This window comes from Tenrec ecaudatus, chromosome 2 (genome assembly GCF_050624435.1).
Source record: "Tenrec ecaudatus isolate mTenEca1 chromosome 2, mTenEca1.hap1, whole genome shotgun sequence".
Classification (NCBI taxonomy): Eukaryota; Metazoa; Chordata; class Mammalia; order Afrosoricida; family Tenrecidae; genus Tenrec; species Tenrec ecaudatus.
This window is the reverse complement of record NC_134531.1, coordinates 205,127,498-205,151,862: the sequence shown is the minus strand read 5'-3', so window position 1 is coordinate 205,151,862 and position 24,365 is coordinate 205,127,498. Positions and strand designations below refer to the sequence as shown.

The 24,365-nt window shown below is 47.7% G+C and overlaps 1 protein-coding gene across 2 annotated transcripts in view; it reads right to left on the bottom strand.

Annotated features, from left to right (window-relative positions):
* Window positions 1-418: 418 nt before the first annotated feature.
* Window positions 419-24,365, bottom strand: part of SNAP47 (synaptosome associated protein 47) — a 75,845-nt gene continuing 51,898 nt past the window's right edge. The window contains exons 4-5 of one of the 2 annotated variants that reach the window (XM_075542153.1): window positions 19,088-19,212; window positions 419-1,468 (exon numbers count right to left, since the gene is read on the bottom strand). In XM_075542153.1, the coding sequence (XP_075398268.1) occupies window positions 1,322-1,468; window positions 19,088-19,212 (272 nt within the window). In that variant the 3' untranslated portion in view covers window positions 419-1,321. The remainder of the gene's footprint in view (window positions 1,469-19,087; window positions 19,213-24,365) is intronic. The other variant, XM_075542154.1, reaches the window with a different exon arrangement.

Sequence of the window (24,365 nt, the reverse complement as noted above, 5' to 3'; positions counted from 1 at the left end):
CCTTGCACAATCACCCAGGGGCTTTCTCTCAAGCAAACAACAGCACAGCCACAAAGCCCCAGGGCCCGTGAGGCAAATGCGGCCTAAGCCACTAGCCACTCAAACCAGGATAAAGGAACTTCATTTAACATCCCTACAAGGTCTCGCTGTGCCTCCCCATGGACAATTCTTCAAAGCAATCTGACAGGAACAAGTTTAAAAAGCGGATGAAATGGCATGCCGTAGTAATGATGGCAAAGGCCAGAGGCGCACTTCTGCACCCCTCCACGTCTGCCCCACTAGACCACGCATAACCCCACTTCCAGCCTCCACCTTTCACCCGCTGACACATATCCACCAGAGGGAGAGCATATGTGGTTAAAAAAAAATATTCCCAAACTAGCATTTCTCTTTTGTTTCTAGATAGAATGAGGCAGTAGAAGCTAAAGTCAGTTTATTTGTTTTTGTTTCTTTAAGGTGCAGCTCCTAATTTCCTTACTGGCTAGAAACGGGGCAGTGGAAGAGCATTTCAGGTGCTATATTACAGGATGGCCTAAAAGAGGATTCGACGCTGAGCTTCCCCTACAACATGATAATTTCCCGACGGAGAAGAGCGGCCCGCCCACCAGGGACAGGGACATAAAGCTCGAGCCTCAGGGAAGGTTCCACGGCGAGCATGGGGCCAGTGCTGAGTGGAAGGCATGCGGCAGAGCGTGGAGACCCCGACTACGATAGGCCTGGCAGCACTGAGATGCATGCAGTGTTAGGCATAAGCAGTTGCTTCCAGGAAGACTGGGATCTCCTTTCATGATCAGCAAAAGTGAGGAACAAGGAAGATGTGGCCCGTGTTGGAGCCAGTAACCTGGGGCCATCATGCACCCGCAGCAGCAGCAGCACAGAACCTCAGGAAGGGCTTGTGACCCCGGACAGCGCTTGTGCAGGGAGCCTGGTGATCAGCAGGGGTGCAGGCCTGTCCCTGACAGCAGTGCAAGAGGAGCCTGACCCTGGAAGGAGGCCCGTTGGCAAGGTCAGCACTGCCCTGTCCATCTTCCCTGGGTGTGTAGGCAAAGCCTCCGCCTTCTGAGCTGAGCCTCTGGTGCACTGCCCAGAAACCCCCTTTAGTGGAAGTCATGGTCACCCCCAGCTCCACCAGCCCCCACAGTTCTTCAGGGCGGAGATCGGATCAACAACCCCTTGATCCCACAGAATGGGACATGTTCTTGGACAGCCTTTATAAATATTACTTCCCGGGGCCTTCATCTCCAGGGGAACAGGCAGGGGTTGAGAACAACATGCTCAAAAGGGTCTTCATCAACAGTCCCGTCTGCATTTCCTTCTCCTCCTACGTCAGTTTTTTCATCCGCCGGTTGTGCTTGTCGATGGTCAGGGCTGCCCGGTCCACTGATGAGGCAATGACGTCCAGAGCCTCATCCTGTCGCTCAAGCTCTGTCTCTGTGTCCAAGGCCAGACTTTTCAGCTTCCGCAGGATCTGGGAGAGAGGTACAAAATGACAACAGTTGGTGCTTAAAAAACATACAAACAAACAAACAAACAAACAAATGTTCTCAGCACCTACTTCTTTCCATTAATTATATACTATTTAAGAAGCTTAATTTGGCGGTTTAAACACAGTTCTCCTGTGTTGGTAACCTGGGAGAGGACAGTGTGCTTCAGGGGGGCGGTGAGCACCTCTCCCCTAGTCAGAGCCCTCGTGGTGGCAGGTAAATTGCTCCTGGAGGCCACGCACCTGACAAGGGACTCGGTGTTGGCCCCCTCATCCGTCAGGCGGCTGCTGTCTGCTGCGGAGCCGTCTTGCGAAGACCCAGCTGCCCTCTGCCTGTGCCTCCCTGTGCTCAGAGGAGGCCAGCAGAGGAAAGGAAGCCTGGTGTCCCTCTCCCCACCACCAGCAGGTTGACTGTGTCCCCCTGGTGGGCATTGCCATTTCCCGTCACCGTGGCTACCTGCACACGCTCAGCGTGACAGCTGGCACAAAAAGCAGAGCCCTGGACTGGAGCCTCGTCATTTGGGTTTGAGTGCCTGGTCTCACCCAGGCACTCTTTTCATCACCTGTCTGCGCCCAGGCAGCACACTGCAGTTCTGAAGCTGGAAAAACAAGCCCCTTTCCTGTCTATATGCTTAAAATATTTTATGCACAAATATAAAATGCAAAACAAAACAAACACCATTCAGAGTGGTGGAGGAGCTCATAGCACACACACCCATCACAGGGCCTCAAGGTCACACGGCCTTCTGAGAAGCGCTGGAGCCCCAGCCTGGAAAAGGTGACTAGGGGCTTCCAGGCCACACCACACCCAGGATCCGCTCTGACAGACTGGGTGGGAGTGGAGCAAGCACCAAACAGGCGTCCAAGGCTGGTGGGGTTGTGGACACGTCAGGCTGGAGAGATGCTGGCTGAGCATGGAAGCCATTGAACCCTGAAGCAGAGTGGACATGGGTCTCACACTGGTACCCCTAGAGAGACAGCAGCACCTTGCGAGGGTGGGAGGCCACTCAGGTGTGGGGGACTAAGGAAACACATCCGTCTCCATTGCCGCTCCCTGCCCTCCCCCGCTCGTTTCTATGACTCATGTCATACTTCATGTATTTTCATTAAGTAACAAGAACAACCCTTTTATTACAATGCTATTGAGACCAATTGCATTGTTAAAAGTTACTTAACTATGCACTTCTACACACTTACTAAGCCTGGGCTTTAACATTTAATATACTCAAGCTGACAACAAAAAGGGTACATTTAAAAAGGACTCTTAATGCGCAACCACTTGCGATCAATGTTAAGACTCTCTTCAGGGAACGTTACAGATCATTGGCTAGGTCAAGAACACAGAATCTCAGGAACCCTCCAGCCACCCACCCTCCCTTCATGCCACACCATTGACTAATGGATCACTCCATCTGAAGGTGTGCTCAGCGCACCTCCTCACGGCGCTGACCCACACCAGCGCTGAGAACGCGTGGGGACTACTTTGGAGCAGGCCAACCTCTGCCCCACACTGAAAAGCAGGAACCACCCAGGTTCTCCCAGATGAGGCGAAGGAAGCCATGCATCAGGAAGCTCTGTGCTTCGCAGGTGGTGTGTCACTCAGTGTCCTGTGGCATTCCGAAACAGTGCTACTGCTGGGGAAGGCGCAAGCCCACGTCAAGCAAGAGTGAGCTAGGTGACAGGAAGGCCTGCCCTGCTTGCAGTCTGACCAGGAGGCCTTGGGCAGTGCACTCTTCATCTGCTTACCGAGGAACCCAAGCAAGACGGGGAGATGGTCAGGATGGGTGAGGAAGACAGGAAGATCGCCTTCTTCCAAAGCACTGGAGAGGCTCAAATGAGATCACAAATGTGAACAAGCTGTGAAAACTATAAAGCACTATGTAAGGGTCCTAGCAGCCAAGTCTCCAAATGTTTAAGCTAAAGGAGCCTCGGGCCACCAAGCCCAGCGCTCCACCCTCATTTTGCAGCCTGGGACACAGCTGCCACTCTTGAAGGGCATACAATCAGCTAGCAACAGAGGCAGGCCTGAGCCTCGAATATGGCACTGCCACTGTTACCTGCGCCATCAGCAGAGGAACAAGCTCTTGGTTCCAGTTAGACTCAGACAACGTTTTGCACCCTCTGGGAACTGGTGGAAACGCCATCAGTTGAGTCACTTAAAAAACTGGACAGAGTCCTGGAAAATATACTGTGGGGATCAATCTGGCTCTGAAAGAGGGGGACGGACTGGATGACCTAATACAGTAGGTCTTTTCCATCTCTCATTTCTATGATCTCATATGGCTGATGCCCAAACAGCATAATAAAAAAAAAAGAAGGGAAAGGAAAAAAACCCACGATTCACTATGTGAAGCAGGTTCTTCCAGGTGCCTTCTCTGGTAGGTCCTCCTTTCTCCTTTCCCTCCATCCCACCTGGGAAGCGCCTTCTCTGGCAAGTGTTTCCTTCTCATTTACCGCCGTCTCCCTCCTTCACACAATGTGCACAGACTGCCTCCCAGAAGGCTGCCCTGACCAAGACGTGCCACTTCACCTGCTGTTCGCAAAGGTGGCTGCACCTGTGTTCCATGAGCAGGTTACACAGCCAGGACAGCCTTCCCTGGAGTCTGCATTTCTTCTGTAGTCACTTTCAGAGAGCAACCCGGTTTATTTGAAATGGAAGCGTCTTTGACCTCATGGCTCCTAGCTGTGAACAATCACCTCTTTGTACCCCAGCTCACCACTGGGGAAGCAGGGTTTTTAGCAAGGGCGCCCACGCTGGCTCTCCACAGCCCCACTGACAGCCTTGGGTCCGACTGTGAATGTGAGACCGCTTTGCACCAGGGAGCTCAAAACCAGCTTATGCACAAGTTGTACTATTTCCAAATCCAACTGTTTTCTTTAGTAGATCCACCGATATGTTTTTGTTCTGACAATAGCAGTGCACACAGAAAACCAGCAAACAAAAATCATCTGTACCTCAAATTCAAAGCCGTGCTTCTCATCTATGCATTATTGGCAATGTTGGGGTGTGGTTGCATCTAGATTTTCCCCCATTCCTCACTATTCCCATGTAATCCATAAACTCTCATAAAAAATAAAGTGGTGATCAAAATATGATATGGTTTTATTTTCTGCTGGTTTCATCCCCTAGTTGGCCCAAGTGAAAGCTAAGCGTTATAGGACCCACACAACATGCCTTAACATTGTTCCAAGAACTTCACACATCTTATCCCAGTTAATCCTCAAGCTAACACTGCTTTACAGAGGAGACCAAGAAAGACCATGCAATCTGCTCCTGGGGGACGAGTTAACTAACGGGGGTGAGGGCAGGGCTCACGTGGGCCATCCGACCCTACCCATCACTGTGAAATGAGGCCTCGGCATTAGGGCTTCCGAGGCTATACTACGGGAACACCAGAGGAATTGAATGTGTCCTTGAAGATCATGCACAAGGACTCTCACCAAGAACTGGCAGGGAAGAATTCACTTACACAAGGCAGGCTAGGCCTAGGACCTGCACTGTCCTTTATAGCTGTGTGTTGCCCAATATAAAAGCCACACATGTCATTTAAAATTCCTTAGTACACACCATGTGAAATATAAAAAATGATGGGTAAAATTCTAAAAATGTTTTTATTTTACCCAATGTATCCAGAATACTGTCATTTTGTAATCAATACCATTATCAATGAGATGTTTTACATATCTGTCGATACTATGTTTTGGCAATTTGGTGTGTATGCTACACTTAGAGTTTCAACTTACTGGCCAAGGCTGCTGACCTGGTCAGCTCAGGCCACGAGCACATGACAGCACTCGCCACCCAGCGCCATTTCAGTGGCAAATCCTACATGCTTCTCAGCCTCAGCCAACCACTTTCTCCAAGAAGACGAGTGTGGCTGTTAGATTTTACGTCAACGTGCCACCTTCGTAAAAGTATGGGGTGAGGTCTGACTGCTCAGTCAGGTCACAGCCCAATGCTGCTTCCTTGAGGGTGTGGCCTTCTTTATGAGAGGGACATACGGGCTTGTCTGTCTTCTCTCTTTCTGCTTCTTGGGACTCCCAACCTGTCCCCAAGAGTGGCCCCTTGTGGGCGGCCCGCCCTGAGAGCTGCTGGCACCCTGCTAGGTTTCCACTGGCCTTATGTCCACGCACTCTGCACCCAGCAGCCTGAGATCTCCCTGATTGTCCACTCACTCTTCCGTGTCCCCGGCCTGCAGCCACAGAAGTCTGAGGAGAGCCCCAGCGAGCAGTGGACTTAGTGACTGGCCTTGGTCTGAGCTGGGATATGAAATCCCGGCTTCTTGATAGGAAATTACTACTATAAAGTTCGTCCTCATACAGAGATGAGTGTCACTGGTTTGGGCTCTAGACAACCCAGCCTAACATAAGGCGTTAACCCACTCTTTTCCAGTCCACCATTAAATAGTGGCAAAGCAAGAAAACCTGTATCCCCGTGTGTACACCTTATGCTATGCGCAAGAACAGCAGACACTTTACTGGATACCTAAGCCAAATCAAGATCGGTTTCTGCAGGGCTTTTTGATTTGGGAAAAGTCTCATTAAAAGAAGGTGTTCAAAATAGCACACATTCCAAATCATCTATTGAGACCCGTGGCGGGTCTGTAAATGTTACACTCAGAAGTCAACATTGTGAAAATCCAACAAGCACGCAAACGTACAAACAAAAAACAAGAGACGTCGGTATAGTTCCCCTGTCTATGAGCAAAGACGATTAATGAATAAGCCTTCAAGCGACTGGTCCCCTAGAGTCCTGGTCCCCGATTCCTTTTCCTTTAAGACAGGGATTGAAGGAATTCGACGGCATCGTGTGAATTCCATACAGCATGGAGTGGAAAGAATGGAGAGCATGAAGTCTGGCCAAACCTTAAAAACAGTTGTTACTTTTGTGGCCCAGGATGACAAGCTGTCTAGTCATCAATGTGTCATGCTGCCAACCTCTGAAATATCAAGTAGCCTCTCAGATGAGTCCTCATTGGGCTCTGAGTCAAAGCCCAGGCGCCATGCCCTCTCCCCACGTCGCTGTTACACTACTCAGCAGGCAAGTAACAGACTGTCTTCCGGCCAGGCTCTTACGTACAGACGAAGAAATCATCAGCTTGAAGGGGTTCTGCAATTTGAAGACATGAACTTTTACAAATACCAAAGTAATACATACTACACGCGAGGAAGCAACTTGGGAAAACCACAGCAACACCACGAGCTCTTCAACTCGGAGCCGGCACAGACGCTGCCCAGCAACGCCATCCAACACGACCGCGGAGTCCCTGTTGCCCGCGTCAAAGCTCGGGAGGGGGACAGCTCTGGGTGCTCCCAACAGCAAGCGAGCTGACAACACTGAGCACAGGAACTCAGCACACCAGGCTCACACACAGGGAACAAATACCCGCGGGCCTGTGGACAAAGCGGAAGTTGTTTTCCTCAGGCCAAACATGCAAGGAAGACGCTCTGGGCTTTGCTGACGACTGCCAGCCACCGTTGTGTGGCCTCGGTCCAGCTCTCTGGACGGGGCGAGTTTCTGCTTCGTCTCCACAGAACACCTCCAAGTTCACAACAAGGGCCACCCACGCAGTCTCAGTCAGCAGTTAACACTGAATCAGGTGCCCCAAAGAGAGCAAATAAGACTTTTTTTGCCTTCTAAACACTTCCACGTTATCACAAACAAAAAATAACATATGGAAAACACCTTAATGAAACAGAGCAGGTCACCTCACCAGAGAAACTGTGCTAAAACGTGTGCCCAGGCCATCGGGAGCCACTGAGTGTCATCAAAGTGTTCAGCTGGGCACGAGCGCCGTCCAGTTGTTGCGCGGCGCTGCAGTGGGGCCTGAGCAATCCACCGCTGGCGCTCTTGTGGTGTAAGCACAGCAGAGAGAGCAAGCTGCGCCGAAGAAATGGGGTCTCGGGGCTGCCAGAATGGTCTGTAACAGGCTAGTGTTGTCTCAACACATTCTGGGGGGGTGGGGGGGGGTGGGGTGTTTCTCTACCTCCTGATAAAGCTCTAGGATTTAAAGTATTACTACATTGATATTAAGCACCTAAAGTGTGTTTAGAATTAGCTAGACTGTCTGCCTGGATCTTGTTATTAAGCTGACTCAATGAAAAACTGTGAATTTTCGTGCAGTGAGAAATTAGCAACCATTTAAGAACAGAGCTTGGATAAATCAAGCTGTCTGCAACTCAAAATAGTTCTACCAGTTGGGGCCATTAATATGCTATAGAGAAGGAAAAGAGGGGGAAAATTGGCGTCCACCACAGTCAAAGCTCTGGGGACCATAAAGAACATTCTACGCTACAATCTGTCACATTCTGCACTCATAGACCACCCCCAAAGTCCACCCGGGCCCCCCGAGTTGCAGCATTCCTTGAGGCCCCCAACAGTGATTTGTGGCTGAAAGCACTGACGTGCTGGGGCGAGCACAGGGCTCTCTTCTGAAGGAAAGGCGCCCATCTAGGGCACTCTGCTGTGTTATCCCGCCTCACAGTTTCAGAGAGAAGGTTCCCTGGCCAGGAGTTGAACAGAACACTCCCAGTTGTACTACGAGGGCCACATCCGTCCGTCCATCCATAGATGAAGACCCTGGGCACTGTTTCGGAGGGGACTTTAAAGACAGTGGGACAGGCAGAGCTTACACTGTCCAGACTCTATCAGTCCTCACTCTGAGTAGGCTGACCAGTGGCCCTGAAGGACACAGGGCATGCGCACGGCCATTCTCAAAGACCAGCCACAAAAATGTTCTGTTACTACAGAGCGAAGATCCCGGGCACTACTCCGGCTCTCAGAGTAGCTCCCCATTACCAGCTCATACAGTGCCCATGAAGAGCACCACGTTTCAAAGAAAGCAATGCATTCCTCCTGCCAGTAACAGTCAACTGATATAAACTCAGCTGACATCTTTAAAATACTCAACCAGGTGAAAGTGCATTAAATTTGCGGATCGTCAAAGTCAAACACCTAGCTAACATTTATATAGAGCTTGCTATGAGTCAGAAGTTTACTTCACAAGGTATAGGCTCATGAACAAACCACACACACACACACACACACACACACACACACACGCCCCCTCCACCAAGAGTCTGTTTCTATTGTTCACCAACCCTCACACTTTACATGGGATAGACACAAAAGAGTTGTCCAAAGGTCCATATTACCAAAAACTCCATATTACTTGCTATGTATTTGTAAAAGTTACTAAAGATCAAGAACCATATATCTGGTAAGGGCCAATATATCTTTAAAATATATGTTAAAGAACAGAAAACATTTCACCAATAAAAAGATGAAAAGTTAATAAAAAATTGGCAAAGGGCATGAACAGACATCTCACAAAAAACTCAAAATGAAACCAAACTCACTGCCATAGTCAATACTGACTCATAGTGACCCTGCAGGACAGGGTCGAACTGCCCTATGAGTTTCCAAGACTGCAACTGTTTACAGGAATATAAAGCCCGATTCTCTCCCAAAGAGTGGTTGGCTAGTGGTTTCGAACTGACGACTTAACTTTTAACCACCACGCCACCAGGGTTCCAGCTCACCAGAGAGGATATTTATTCAAAGGCCAACAGCACGTGGAGAGATGCTCATTGGACATCATTAGGAATTGCTGTGAGCTGTCATGGAATGGCATCCAATTCATGGTGACCTCATACCTGCAAACTGCTCAGTAAGGCTTTCAAGGCTATGGCCTTTCAGAAGCAGACTGCCAGGCATGTGTGCTCAGGAGCCTCTGGAGGGGTTTGATCTGCCTGACTTTGGTTGCGCACCGTCCAGGGAGTCCTTATCAGCCATGGTTTTGTAGTAGTGTTGCCCTCGAGTCCCTTTGTGGTGTTGCCTTCCAACTCAAAGCAGCCCTCGATGACACAGCAGAACTGCCCGCGGTGTGTTCTAGGCTATAAACCTCTAAAAAGCAGATTCCAGGTCTTCTCTCCCCCAGAAGAACTGGTGGGTTCAAACCAGAGACCTTCCAGTTGGCAGACAAGCCATTCACCACTGCACTGTCACCAGGGCCACCTCATTAGCCATCAGAGAGATGCAAACAAAAACCACACCGAGATACCACCCCACCTTTCCTAGAATAGCAATGATCAAAAGCAGAAAACTGCTTCTTGGTGAGGCAGCCGAGAAACTGGAAACTTCCTCTATTACTGGTAGAAATGCAATATGCTACAAACATTGGGAAAGAGTTTGGTGGCTCCTGAAAAGGTTGGGCATTAAAAAAAAAAGTTGAAAAGAGGTATATGACCCAGCAATTCTAAACCCGTATGTTCATTGTAACACTATTCACAATAGTAAAAAACGTGGAACCAACTGAAACGTCTAATAACAGATGAACAGACACAATCAATACTGCTCACTACCCACTGCTCAAATCCAAGCGCACTGCGGGCGAGCCGATTCCGACTCCCAGCAACCCTACATGGGGTTTCTTAGGCTTTGCAAACTGCTACAGAACACACAGCCTCCGCCTTCTCCCATGGAGTGGCTGGTGGGTTTGAACCACTGATCATGTGCTTAGCAGTCCAATGCTTACCTGAAAGTGCCACCTGAGCTCCTGTCAATGGACTACTACTTACCCTAAAAAAGGAAATAAAGTCCTACTGCATGCCACATTGAAAGCATGACGCCACACGAAGCGTCTAAGCATCTCTAAAGCTCAGCCCCTCTCCATGAACTGAGGATCATTACAGTTGTGAGTTTTCCATTGAAAAACATGACACAATATATGTGTATATGTATATATATACCATATTAAATGAAGGGGGAAGTGCAGAGTGGAGACCCAAGGCCCAAGTGTCGGCCAATGGAGATCCCCTCAAAGAGGCGTTTAGGAGAGGAGATGGGTTAATTAGGGTGCGAGGTAGTATCGATGAAGAACACAGCTTTCCCCCAGATCCTGGATGCTTCCTCCCCCCAACTACCATGATCCGAATTCTACCTTGCAGGGCTGGATAGGACAGAGGTTGTACACTGGTACATATGAGGGCTGGAGGTACAGGGAATCCAGGGTGGACGATACCTTCAGGACCAAGGGTGTGCGGGACGATGCTGGGAGAGTGGAGGGTGAGTGGGGTGGAAAGGGGGAACTGATTACAAGGATCCACATGTGACCTCTTCCCTGGGAGAGAGACAGCAGAGAAGGGGGGAAGGGAGACTCTGGATAGGGCAAGATATGACAAAATAACGAGGTATAAATTACCAAGGGCACATGAGGGAGGGGGGAAAGGGGACGGAGGGGAAAAAAAAAAGAGGACCTGATGCAAGGGGCTTAAGTGGAGAGCAAATGCCTTGAGAATGATTGGGGCAGGGAATGTATGGATGTGCTTTATACAATTGATGTATGTATATGTATGGATGGTGATAAGAGTTGTAAGAGTCCCTAATAAAATGTAAAAAAAGAAAAACATGACACAGTGCCTATGAAACATTTCATAGTATTAGTTTTTATTAGCTATGAGGCAGAGATGGCTAAATTCATCTGGATCTATCATTTTGTCTCTTCTTATAGCCCATCCATGGAACAGTGTAATACACATTGCTAGAGGCCCCATATATGGCATGATCTCAATTATATGAAATAAGCAAACATATACAGAAACCGAAGATCTGTGATTTCTAGGGGTGAGAGAGAGTGGGTAAGGGAGAATTTTTGCCTAGGGGCATTATGCTTATATAAATGATGCTGGAATAATTTGAAAAAGTTTAAGAGATAATTGTTGTACAACATGAAGAATGTAAGCAATGTCACTGAAATGTACATGTAGAAATTGTTTAACTGGTGAATGTTTGGGTGTGTAGATTTTTACCAAAATCAAAAAGTAAATACAGGGAAATCCCAGCCTGCTGTTTGATGAACTACCCTCTAGATGAGACTTGAACTTTCTGAAAATGATGACTGAGAAGGCAGCAAATACTCAGCAGGAGGAAACAAATCCTCATGAAAATCTAAAGAGTTCCATACAAGCATCTGTTTCTCCCCACACATGGTCCAACCCTCGGCACAGCCTGAGAGCTCCTCGCTTAGATGCTGGGACACATGATACTGACAAGGCTCCCCCACAGCCACTCACCACTTTGGAGGGAGTTCCCTAAGCTCCAGCTAATGGTACAAAAGACCCCACTAAGCGCAGTCTGCATGAGCACCTGGGGTCCAGAAGGGTAGCCAACCAGGAGTCTCTGCGTGCCCAGGACAGCCTTCTGGGGGGTTCTGGCCACTGGCATGGGGGCTCTTCAGAGGACACACAGTCAGACAAACTGGCAATCTTCCACTCTAGGGCACATGGGAGCTTAAGTATAGTGACAACCCCATCCAGTACACTCAAATATCTGGATAGTGGTCAGGGAGAGATCCTAACCTGTTTAGGTGATTTTATAGGGCAGAGGAACCCCAGGGAGGCTGAAGGGTTCAACATAGGCCCAGTGGTGAGTCTGAGTGTGCTTTCAGAGGCTCTGGAGATGAGCCAACATGATTAGCAGTGAAATCAACAGCCCAACACATACCCATTATGGCACCAGGGCTCCTCGAGTCATTACTGGGATAGAGAAATTCAGCCACTGGGACAACAACTGATAGCAAATATTTCAGAGTACGGAACTGTGCACAACAATGAACCAGGTGTCTGGATAACATGGCAGGGCTAGGGTGGCTGTTACCTCAGGATGCTCCTGGGTTGGGCAGAGTCTCCAGCTCTGGTCCCACTCGAGCCTCTCCTGCATTGCGGCAGCTCTCCAAGACCGGCCCACAGGACCACTGCTCCTGACTGACCTGCTTCCAACTGTCGTGCAGAAACTCGAGACAGCGTGTCTAAAATAGGACGGGTCCAACAGCACACGGGCCGTGTGCAGCTTCAGCATGATTGCTAAGGACATTAGCTTAAGACATAACTACAAAGAAACTATACTTTGTACCCTTGAGAACTGCTATCCTGTTTCACACGTGGTCCTTGTATTCATCAAAAGACATTAAGAGCCCCCAATAAAATGGTCTTTTAATAAAAAAGATAATAAACACAAAGCGCACGCACGCACACACACGGCCTTAAGAGATTAATAGCAACTTAGAGTTAGCACTTCTCAATTCTGTTTATTTTGCTTGTTGAACTTACTTCTACACAACTCTGAATTCAGGGAATCACTACCTAAGGACCTAAGAAACATACTAATTCATCTTAAGAATGTGAGACAAAAATAAGAGCTTTTCTATTAAAATGTATTTCCACAAACCATCTCACTATCTAGAAGTTAGATTCAATAACCCATGTGCACTACTGATGTATCCAATACCACTGGAGGACGTCAGTTCTGTAGAATGTTACCTGTGCTTCGGAGCACATGCTCTTCATGTCAGGAGACCTTCTGTGAGTACAGGGCTCTACCACGTCATCCAGAGGTGCCCACGGTACCATGTGCATAAGCCGGCACTGGACACCAAACTGAAAAACCCTTCCACACATCCTCGGTCCTTCACATTTCTGCTTGATGAGGACGCTCTTTCCCTTTCTCGTCTCCTCCAGTGCCAACGACAAGTGCACATGGCAGGGGTCTTTTATGAGCCCCTGCCAGAGACAGGCCTACGAGGCCAGACCAGCTCCTGCCACTCTTGCTCAGAGCTAAGCCAAGAAGTGTCACTTCTAATATCCTGTCAACAAAGGAAAAGGAAAGCATTCCACAGGCTAATAAGAATTTTAATACGCATGTTTGATTTAAAACCAAACAAACAAAGTAATCAGTCATCCCACCCAAGGTGTTCAAAACTTTAGCAAAGTCACAGCTGTCACAGCCTGCAGCCCCAGGAAGGCTGGGGTCTGCGTCAGCGCTGCATGATGGGTCCAGGCAGATGGTGTGCCGTCTTACAGAGAAGCTGGGGCCTTGGTGGGCTTACGTCAGAGTGCCATTGCCTTCTTTACACTTACCTATATTTTCCTAACATTTCCCTACAGTAGGAATGCAGTTCAAGGGTGTTGCTGTGTTCCTCACCCAGCATGACATCCCCACAGACACTCTTTGTCCTCACCTGTCCACCCCCGAGGGTCTGGTAGCTTAGTTATCCCTTTCCTCTGAGATGGTCTCTAACTTGGAAGTGTCGGTTCTTGACTGCATATTCCTTGAGTGTGGGGACCTAGCCCAGTGCCAGAGCTTCCGTGTAACACATGCCTGTCAAATAGGCAAAGTCCTATCCATACTGCCTCATGCTAGTTACTTGTATGATGCTGTGCTAGTAGTTATTATTTATCTACATATGCAGATTTGTTCTCTTTAAATTGAGAGTTAACACAATGTAACCAGGAAACAATAATTCATGGATTCAAACCTTTATTGACTCCCTCCCCCCCACACCCTACCAAACAGTTCTGGCTGAAGGATACTTGTTGCATACAATTCTCTTACAGGAATTAAATAGGCAAGAACCAATTGCTTTCCTTCCTAATACAGATGGATTAAGATAACCCTACATGAGAGACACCAGGAAACCGGAGTAGGGAAAGCTGGACCAGGAAGGTAGGGTTACTGAAGAGGATGAAATATGCTCTGGAGTTCTCAGAACGAACCGTAGACGCTCATCATTCTCAAAGATCATTTTACCACAAGGAGAAAACCCCATCATTCCTTCTGTCCTAGAACCATTCCAGGAAAATTCCAGTTAACTGCCAGGCAAGGACATGTGGAACTTGGCTCTGCTAGGCCAGGAGATAGGATTTAGATACAAAGACCAAAACAAACCAAAAAAAAAAAAAAAAAACCCAACCAACTTGCGTACTCTACAGGTCTCAGCGCCTGGGCCTTCACCGTGAATGGTAAATGAGGACAGAGGCAGCTCCTCCCCAGTATGAGCCCCTGGAATTGCAGCTTTCCCAATTAGCTTTTCTTCACAACACTGTGCAACTAGCTTACTAACTTTCTCAGTGAACTGTGAGACTTTGATTGAGCTGAATGCGTCAATTAAATTTTTCTTTTAATTCTTGTGCTTATTGTTTATAAAGATATTGTACACAGTAGGTGGGATAAGTGTCTAATGTGACCAAACTGAAAGGTAAGACAGATCACAAAGTGACCCATGACCTAAAAGTCCTCTATGAGTCCATGGTCACTGTGTGCCCTTTGCTGTTGAGACTCAGCAGGAACATTTAGCAGCCATCTATGGCTGGACCCATCATGCAGTCTTGCTGCTTCTAGACATCGGTAGGTTCTTTAAGGGTTTTTGCACAACTGACGTCCCAGCCTGGGCTGCGTGACTCGGTGAGCTTTCCTTGCCTACCCATCTCCGTTCACGTCTGATACCCCACTGGAGTAGCCCATACTATGTTCTCATCCAGTGCCTGCTTGGTGAAAGGGGGAGCCAGGACAAAGAAACACCAAACGCAGGAAAGACAGACCAATGGAGATTCGAAAGTTTTTTGCAGAAACTTTATAGAAAATTGAAATTCCCTTAGGGAAGAGTCAAGTGCCATTTATCCTTTTCATTTCTAACTCTGTATCAAATATGTGCTATCCACAGATTTAGTCACCCAAAGAGCAGTTGTGCTAAGGCAGGAAAGGTTTAACACATCAGACATCGGAATGAGTCAGGAGACTGCCAAGCCCACTCCAATGAATCTGACTCCTCTCCCAGCCTCCTTTCCCATCTGCCCGCCCACCTCCAGTGACAGGGGAAGGCCAGCGCTGCAGTAGATGGGGCCTGACCACAGCCCAGAGGAGTTCTGCCTGCATTCTGTGTACCCAGAGCCTACTCCTGGGGCTCAGCCCAGGAGACCACAGCACGCTGCACTGAGCATGGGTGTCCCCAGTGAAATCATAGCAAATCTTCTCACTTAACACTCCCAATTGCAATTTAAAATCGTGGAGACATCGCATTTCAACATAATGACTTTAATAGCATTTGCCACAAAAACCACAGCTGAATGGAAGAGAATTTTCTTGCATTTTTGTTTGCCCCAGAAATTTAACTCATTCCTCCCTAGGCTTGAGCTTTGATTGCTCACTAAGACTTCTTTTCTAGCTACGAAGTGTGTGTTTGTACCTCAAAAATACAACCTCTTGTGAAACTAGGTTCTTCCTACAAGGAAGGAAGAGGAATTGGCTGACATTAATGGCCATGCCTCCTTCACACCTACCCTAGGAGCAATTCCCAAATCCATCATTCAGAGGCCAACGCTTCCTCCTGGGGCAGGCAGCCATACTATTTCCTAAGGCGGATGAGGTTCCACGTCTCAACCTCATGGCGTGTTATCCCCAGCATCAAACACTGCCGGACTCATGACATCCTTGATGACAAGTCATCATGCTCTCACAGGACTCTGCTCTCACTGCAGAGTCCAATTCTAATCCATTATTTGTACATTCATCCTGGCACCTCCCTGCCTCCCGCCGCCATCGCTGGCTTTCAGGGGCAGGAAGGACATATTCATACATGGCAGTAGAGACTGGTGTTTGGAAATTATAAGGCTCTCTTAGACTGTAAGATTTCAGTGAGAGTTCACAAGTAAGTCACCATTTACCCAGGAGCAAAGATGAGAGGGCAATGAGGGGCAGGGGTACGACACTAATGGAAACAGAAAGGACGGAATGCTGACATTGTACAAAAAATGTAAAAAATGTAACAGAAAAATTACATTAAAATTGATAAATGTGCCCCCCCACTATCATGACCTCAATTCTGCCTTACAAATTGGATTAGACCAGCGCATGCACACTGCTACTGATAAGAGTCTGCAACACAGGAATCCAGGATAAACCCTGCCAGGGCCAACAATGAGACAAGAGATACCAGGAGGATTAGGGGAAGGTGTGGGGAGAAAGGGGGAATTGATCACAAGGATCAACCTATAACCCCCTCCCAAGGGGACAAATAATGGAAAAGTGGATGAAGGGCAACAGAGGATGATGTAAGATATGAAAATAATAATCTATAACTTATCAAGGGTTCATGAGGGAGGGAGGGCGAGGGAGGGCAGGGGAGGGAAGGAGGGAAACGAGGAGCTAATATCAAGGGCTCAAGTAGAAAGAAAATGCTTTGAAAATGATGATAGCAGCATACGTGCAAATGTGCTTGACACACTGGATGAATGTATGGATTGTGATAAGAGATATAAGAGCCCCAATAAAAGTAATAAAAATAATTTTTGAAAATTGCTAAATGGGAAATGCAATTCTTTAAAGATGACTGGGACCCCATGGAAGGCCCTGGCAGCAACTTCCAGGAGCAGAGTGACTTGCCCGGCAACACACCCCACTGTCAACGCCAATAAGAAAATCAGTCCACACTCCAGCAAAACCGATTCTGTGAAAACCTTGAATGACCTCAGAAGTGGATTCTCCCTCAAATCTTCCACGTTGGAATACACCTTGTGTGACATCTGGATTGCTGTCTAATAAGACTCGGAGGAAAGAACCAGCCGAGTCCACCTCAACCTCTGACCTACAGAAAGGTGTTTTCAGACTCAATAAGCATATCAAAAGAAATGACAGTTTGCAGTTTGCAGGATTTACTAGTTACAGTTAGAAAGCAGAGCTTTGTGTCCTGTCATTAGTAAAGAGACTCACAAAAAATTGAAAATGTACTTGCGTAAGAGACTCCACAAAGTCAATGCTCTATCTACATCTTACTTAGGTGAGTGTGACTGGACTCTTAAAAGGCTCGTGAGTGGTTGTCTAAGGTACAGCAATGTCAACCTCTCCATGTCTGGAGGAAAAAGAGTGATGAAAATCAAAGGTGAATGGAACCCATCAGTCCAATGGGCTAACGGAGCACACAAGCATCAGTCTCTATAACCTCAAGAGCAGCCGAACAAAGTGGTGCCTGGCCACCACTATCAGCTGTTCTGAAAGGGATCACACTAGAAGGTCCTGGGGTTGAGTGCAAGAAAATCGACCAGGCTTCCTGGTCAGATAGAGACTGATGGAACCTTTAAGATTATGGCCCTCAGTCACCCTTTGGGCCAGAAATGAACTCACCCCGAGGCTCAATTGTTAGCCCAGACGATGTACAAGTCTGTGAGAACACTTGCAATCAAGGGGAAGAAGCACTGACCCGAAGACAAGCTTCACAAGGGCTAGCAAAGAAAGAACGACAGGAAACAGAAAACGTAGGCAGGAAGGAGGATAAATGATGTTACAGTCTGGGGATCGTAATCAATGACATGAAGCAAAACGTGCATTAACTAGCTTACTCTATATAAATGTACATGAACTAACTTACTCTGCAAACCTTCACTCAATTCACAATGAACAGATGGATTTTTAAGTGACAAATGATACATATTTAAAATATCCACCACACCCCAATAAAAGAGAAGACTTGAGCTCAAAGGAATTTGTGTGTCTGCAGACTCCTGTAATAAGAACTATTTTGAAAAACAGGTTTAAAAGGTACACAGGCTTTACATTCCTCCTGATGAAAGGTGCAGTATGGTCCATAAAATGAAGCCTGGGGCCCCGCTGAGCCTCCGATCCCCCTACCCACTGAGGGGCATGGGACAGAGTGCACACTGCCTGCACCACAGGGAAGCAGTCTGGCAGGCCCACACTGCCAACCTCAAATGAACACACAACTTCATTTTTTCAACAAATCTATGGGGGAAGGTGGGAGTGGGATAAGAAAGGAAGCGAGCGGGACCAGCAGATTAAAAGGCATTTCAGGGGAGGGAGGGGGGGAAAAAAAAGAGGACCTGATGCAAGGGGCTTAAGTGGAGAGCAAATGCCTTGAGAATGATTGGGGCAGGGAATGTATGGATGTGCTTTATACAATTGATGTATGTATATGTATGGATTGTGGTAAGAGTTGTTGGAGTCCCTAATAAAATGTAAAAGAAGAAAAGAGAAAAAAATGATTAGGGCAAAGACTGTACAGATGTGCTTTATACAGTTGATGTATGTATATGTATGAACTGTGAAAAGAATTGTATCAGCCCCAATAAATTGTTAAAAAATTAAAAAAAAAAAAAAAAAAGGCATTTCAGCCCAGTGCAATGTCACTGACTATGTTAGGATCTAGATTTGAGCAAACCAACTTTTTATGTGGTGATTTTTGGCTTATATGTTCGTTTGTTTGTTTTGAGATGGCTGGGGACATATGAGCACTCCTTTGTTATCTGATGATACCAAGGAACTGTTGTGATGTGTAGCAGAGTTTCCTTTTGAATCATTCATATCTTCTGGAGATACATACTAAAATATTTATGAATGAAATAATATGACACCTAGCTATGTGCTTCAAAACACATTTTACAGAGAAAAAGACAAAGACATTAGCTATTACAATGATCACATAGGACAAGTTGAAAGGATTTGTGTCAAATACTGTTTAAATGTCAACTTTCTAGGTAAGAAGTGGTAGGTCCGCCTCTGCAGGAAGCCCAACCCGAGGACCCGTGTGGAAGGCGCACACGGACATACGTCCGCCCTGCAGCTCGCACACTCGGCGCGTGGCACTGCCCTGTCTCTCCTTTCCCCAGCCACAGGGAGCACATCACTCCAGGCAGGCATGCCAGCACTCCCTGTAGGGGAGCGTCAAGCCTCACTCAATGGAGGGCTTGTTTTCAAGCTGCGGGGAGAACAGAAAGTCACATCAGCACTGGCATGTCACCATGAACAGCGGACGTCACCTGTCTCAGCTCCTGGGCTTCTTCCTCGGAAATGAACTGCTCGCTCATCTGTAGCTGGGTCTGGACTCCTTGGCTTCCTGAGGAGGAAGGCTCTGGGCGCATCCCGCAGTCCACCAGCCCCGAGGCTGGAAAGCAGAGGCAGACAGTCACACACTGACATCTTCTGGAGGATGCAAAGAGTGCATTCAAAACTTCACGGGAGAGACTGTGCACACTGTGGAAGGTCTTTTTAGCTCAACAAAGCGTTTTCATGTACATGGTTGTGGTCTGTGGTGGTCCTGAGCTGCTGAGTCGGGGCTGAGGCTGGTTAGAATCCCAGGTCAGTGAGGAGGAGATGCTGCCTGAATCTGCTACCAAGCCTCTTTTCTCAACCCACACTGACTGCCCGCCGCCGCCCACCCCACGTCTCAGTACAATGCTCAGGATCTAATTCTATAATTAGCTCTCAGAAGAGAGGCCCTCTTCCAAAGAGTGGTAAGTTTATTTTCTGAGAAATGACAGAAAAGCATGAAAACGTAAGCATAGCTGAATCCAGATGAAATACACATAAAACATGTTACTAGGAAACCACTGCACAATCTACACTGGGCTACAGAAGGCCAAGGCTCCTGAGGAGACAGGAAGTGGCCTCACTGGCTAGTGCCAAGTGAAGCCACATGGAGTAGAGGCGCTGCAGCGGTGGGCAGGAGGTGAGTCACAGCGCCAGGCTGCAGTCAAGCCAGTGCTCAGGGGGAGAACAGGGTGTTCTTGGGACTCCAGTGCTGCTCATTAACCTGGGGCTCCCCGAACACCTGTGACTAACCACGGGTAATCTCCCCAAAGAGCAGAAGGGCACTGGGCAATAAACAGTGCACATGGTACACATCATGTGTGGCCCGGCTGCCTCTTGCCTTGTGCCACCTGTCCTTTATTTAAAGAGCAACGCTGGGCACCTCCTGGTTCAGATAAGGGCATCAATTAAAGTCTGCCCTGTGCTTTGCTCCATAATACAGATTACTCCAGAGAGTCCGTTGTGGCCACGCTGATTTATTAGGATGGGGAAAAACGGAAGCAGGAAGCACTGGGCTGAGGATCAACGGTGTGGACTCCAGCAGCAGCAGTTCCTCCAAGCAGCCGCCTCTGGCTTCTGGAAGATTAGCTGAAGCAAGTGACCTCACACATCCTTCCCAGGGTCCTGTAGGCCCTGAGATGCCCTACATCAAAGGTCTAGCTGCCAGTGCCTTTCCCTATACCTGGATGAAATAAAGCAACTTGGAAATAGCTATACAACACACCACACAAAAGGAAGAGGAGGAGGAGGAGGAATAAAGACGATGGCTGGGCTTTTAGGGCAGAGGTCAAAGTGGGGGGCCACCCAAACACCTGAATGCAAAATCCTATCTTCTTCATGGGAGACCAGCCACCTCTAAACATGCATGCAAGCATCACGCTTGCCTACAGTAATTCTTACACATTCCCTGAGAAGGCTGGCCTTCTCCAAGGTAAACAAGGGCCAGAATGGGCATCAGCAGGTTGCTTGGGGATCCTGAAGAGGGGAGAGACTGAGGTGAGATGGAGGAAGTTCCGGAGCCAGGATACATGAAACAAGAACATGGTGGAAGAAGATCCCGGGGTTCCAGCCTGTGCGTCTCTGCCAGGGGTCTCCCCCCACCCTGCCTCCCCTAGAAAGGGGGCTCTGTCCTAAAGCAGCCTTTATTCCTTTAAACTATGGCCCCTGTAAGAAACATGTTCTACACATTGAGTAGATGTTGGATGTTGGACAATATCCTTAGTACACTCCGATGTTGCCTTTTCCACTCTATTCCCAAACAGCTGGTTCTAACCGATCCAACTGAATTCTCAATCCATGCTTGCAAAATACGAAAATTCCAGATAATAACCAAAGTCCCAGCCTACTCCAACATCCTAAGAGCTTACTAATTAGCCCAGAAACTTTCCAAGCATATTACCTCACAATGCCGCATGGTCTTAAATGATCTAAAGTCCCACAGACTAAAACGTGACCAGGAAGAGCACTTGCTAACTTTGAGCAATCGGTCAGAGGGAAGGCTGAAAGAGGCCACAGAGAAACTAGAAGAACACGCTATGAGCTGAAGGGAAGGCTAACTGAGGGGCATGGAACACGGCCTGAATTAATGTCACAGCAAAAGCTGCACTCACATCGCTACTTCCTGGAGGCTTTAGTGCCTTACCTCAGCCAGCACCCAGCACCCAAAGCTCTGCACCCAGCCTACCTCCTCCTGTCCTGGCCACACGGTCACCCCACCCCTCCCCTCGTGAGCCGTTCTTTGTGCAAAGCTTCCTGGAGAGCCACGTCTGGTTTGGAAATTAACTATATATTCTCTTAGAAAACCTCTGCTACTATGTGGTACTTCAGTTTTCATTCTTTCGCATGTTAACTTGCTTGGTATCTTATAGTTAATTATTTTTCAGCATCCTCTCCAGCTGGGTTCTCCCTGCCAAAAAAACAAGATTAAGAGCAAGGTCCACATCTGATTCATATTTATATTTTCTCAACTGTCATTTTGCCTTTTATTTTAACACCTAAGGAGAGAGCAGCATACTATTTCTGGATTTTTAATAAATGGGCTTATACTTTCATAACCAGAAAGCCAAAATAGAGGATTTTTTCCTTCTTCCTGGGTATTTCTTTTTAAAAAAACCAAGCAAATATATTAAGTCAGGGTTTTGTTTTTTTTCTTTCAAAACAAGTGTAGGGTCAACTGGGATTCTGTTCAAATCCATATTTCTACCATTTTCAGCACTCTGTTGATAACTGAATTAGCTCACTCAGAAACTTTGAAGATTTCAAAATACCTTTTCAATTTAGTTCAGTATAGGATGGGGTCCACCCCCCCTACCCTTAAATCATTAATAATCTCGGTTAAACAAAATAAGCATGAGTTGTTCAAGCGGAGAGGGAACTTGGGATGATCTCATTTTCTGGGAATCTGGAGCCTCTGAGAGGAGGGCCGAGCAAGGGCACAGGGCGGGCGGGCAGAGGCACTGCTCAGGCTCCCAGGCTCACCCCCGAGACACGGTACCACCGCGTGACAGTTTGCCTGGTGTGGAGAACAGACCTCCCCACTTCACTGAAGGTGCAGAGGAAAGACCACCACCGCCCACCCGGCCAAGCAGAAGCCTTGGGCCAAACCTAGTTCGTGGCTTCTTGCTGCTGACTGTGAGCAAATCTCTATCCTTTGCCTTAGCCTCAAATTCCTCATCTGTCAAACAGGCAAATACCTGGTTTTCTGGGGTCTTTAGTACGCACAATAGGGGGTGAAAAGTACTTTTTTAAACTGAACACACAAATACAGAATGTCCACACTGTTCAACACAAGAGGAAAACCAAAATGGGAAGAGACAGTGGTCTCAGTGGCTCTCAGCTAATCTGTCAGCAAGGAGCCTGAAGGCAGCAGGCTCGGGCCTCAGGGCTCCTGGCCCCCGGCGCCCTGCCAGGGCAGAAGCTGCTCAAGCCGCACTCTCAAGAGCCTTTCTACCCACCAACAGGCTCAAGCTGTGTGCCATCTGCTTTTGTTAGTTTCCAAAGGGAAGTGATTTCCTCCTAAAAGTAATTGATTACAATCATTTAAGATTCTCTGGGAAGGTGACAAACAGCAAGCAATGAATTTAAAAATCAACAAACAAACCCTTAAAATATGCTATTTAAGAAAGGTACCTCATCTTTGTGGTCTTCCCCAAAAGTACAAATCCAGTCTAATTATGGAAAACATCACGCAAACTCCAATTGATGAGCAGTCTATAAAACACCTGACTAGTGCACCCCCAACCCCTCGGGGTCATCAACACCAAGGGAAGCCTGAGAAACTGTCCCAGCCCAGGGGAGCCCACGGAGACATGATGACCAAATGGAACGTGAGACCCTGAGACAGGAAACAGAGATTCGCTGAAAATTTAGGAAATCAGAATGAAGTATGGACTCCAGCTAATAAAGACACAGCCACCTAGGCTCATGAGTAGTGACAATGAACCACTTTGATAGAGAGGTGGGGTTAACAATGGGGAAACAGGGCGGGGAGCATGGGATCTTCTACTGTCATCACATGTTTTTCTAAAAGTATTCTAAAAAAAAATTAAAGGTTACTTTAAAGATGCTACACAGAAAACTAGCAATTTGTAACCACCCTCCCCCCAAGGCAGAAGCTGTGCGCCTTTCTTCTATCCCCCACCATGCACCTGAAGCCCCCAGTCCTTTGCTGACAGTCAGCAGGGCTGCAGCACAGCGGGCTGGAGGGGGCGGCAACTGGATGACTCAGGTCCTAGGAATTTATTCAGACTCAGCCACAAAGGTGCTTATATTTTGAGATAACTACTATATTCTTAAGATTCAACTTTCAAATTGTCCAGCATGAGGTGGTCATTTTAAGTCTGAAATAAAACTGCTTTAAGAACATGGCTGGTGTGTTCTACCCTCTTTGCTCCTTAACAGTCAGGCTTGGTGTTGGTTTTCATGTTGAATAGCACTGTTTCCATGGGAACTCTACAGATCCATCAGACATATAGGAAGAGTGTGACCCAGGAGATGGTCACACCAGAGTAAGTTGAACTCTATATGCAAACCAGAACTTTTTAAAGCTGCAATGAAAAGTTGAGAAGATGGGGTTGTAAAGTATTCTAGGGATATAAGGCAAAATACAGACAATACAGAGTGTGGGAGAATACTGAAGCCAGAGGGCCTAGGCTCTTGCCAGATCACAGAGGTTTACAGATGGGCAGGGCGCCGTGGTAATCTGAACACAAACCTTGTATAGAAGAAGAAAGCCAAGGCTGAAGGTGAGGGGCTGTCTTGGGCAATTCACCCAGCTGGTACAAGGGCAGGGCTGGAACCAGACTATTCAAGTCCTTCCCAGACCTGCCCCTACACGATCCCATAATTCCCTTTGGACACCTATTGGGTGACAAGGAGATGACCGCACTCTCGTAAGTGCTCTTCAGTCATGGGGGCTGGAGGGGGTGGACACATGGTCCAGTCCTTACTGTCCCCAAGGGATCTGTGGGGAACAAGGAGGCCACACCTGTCCACGGGTGCTCCATATGCCCCTTGTCCTATCTAGCCAGCTGAGACTGTGTGCCAGCTAGAATGGACGACCCCCAAGCATGCATGTTTACAATGGGTTTAGGGAAAGCAATGTGAGGAGACACTGAAAACTGCCAGTGACGGTCAAGTGTTGCTAGACTGCCATCTTGTGGCCATGTTATACTAATACATTTCTGAGGTGTCCAAAAACAAATTATGGTTTCCACTTCCACTGCTTCT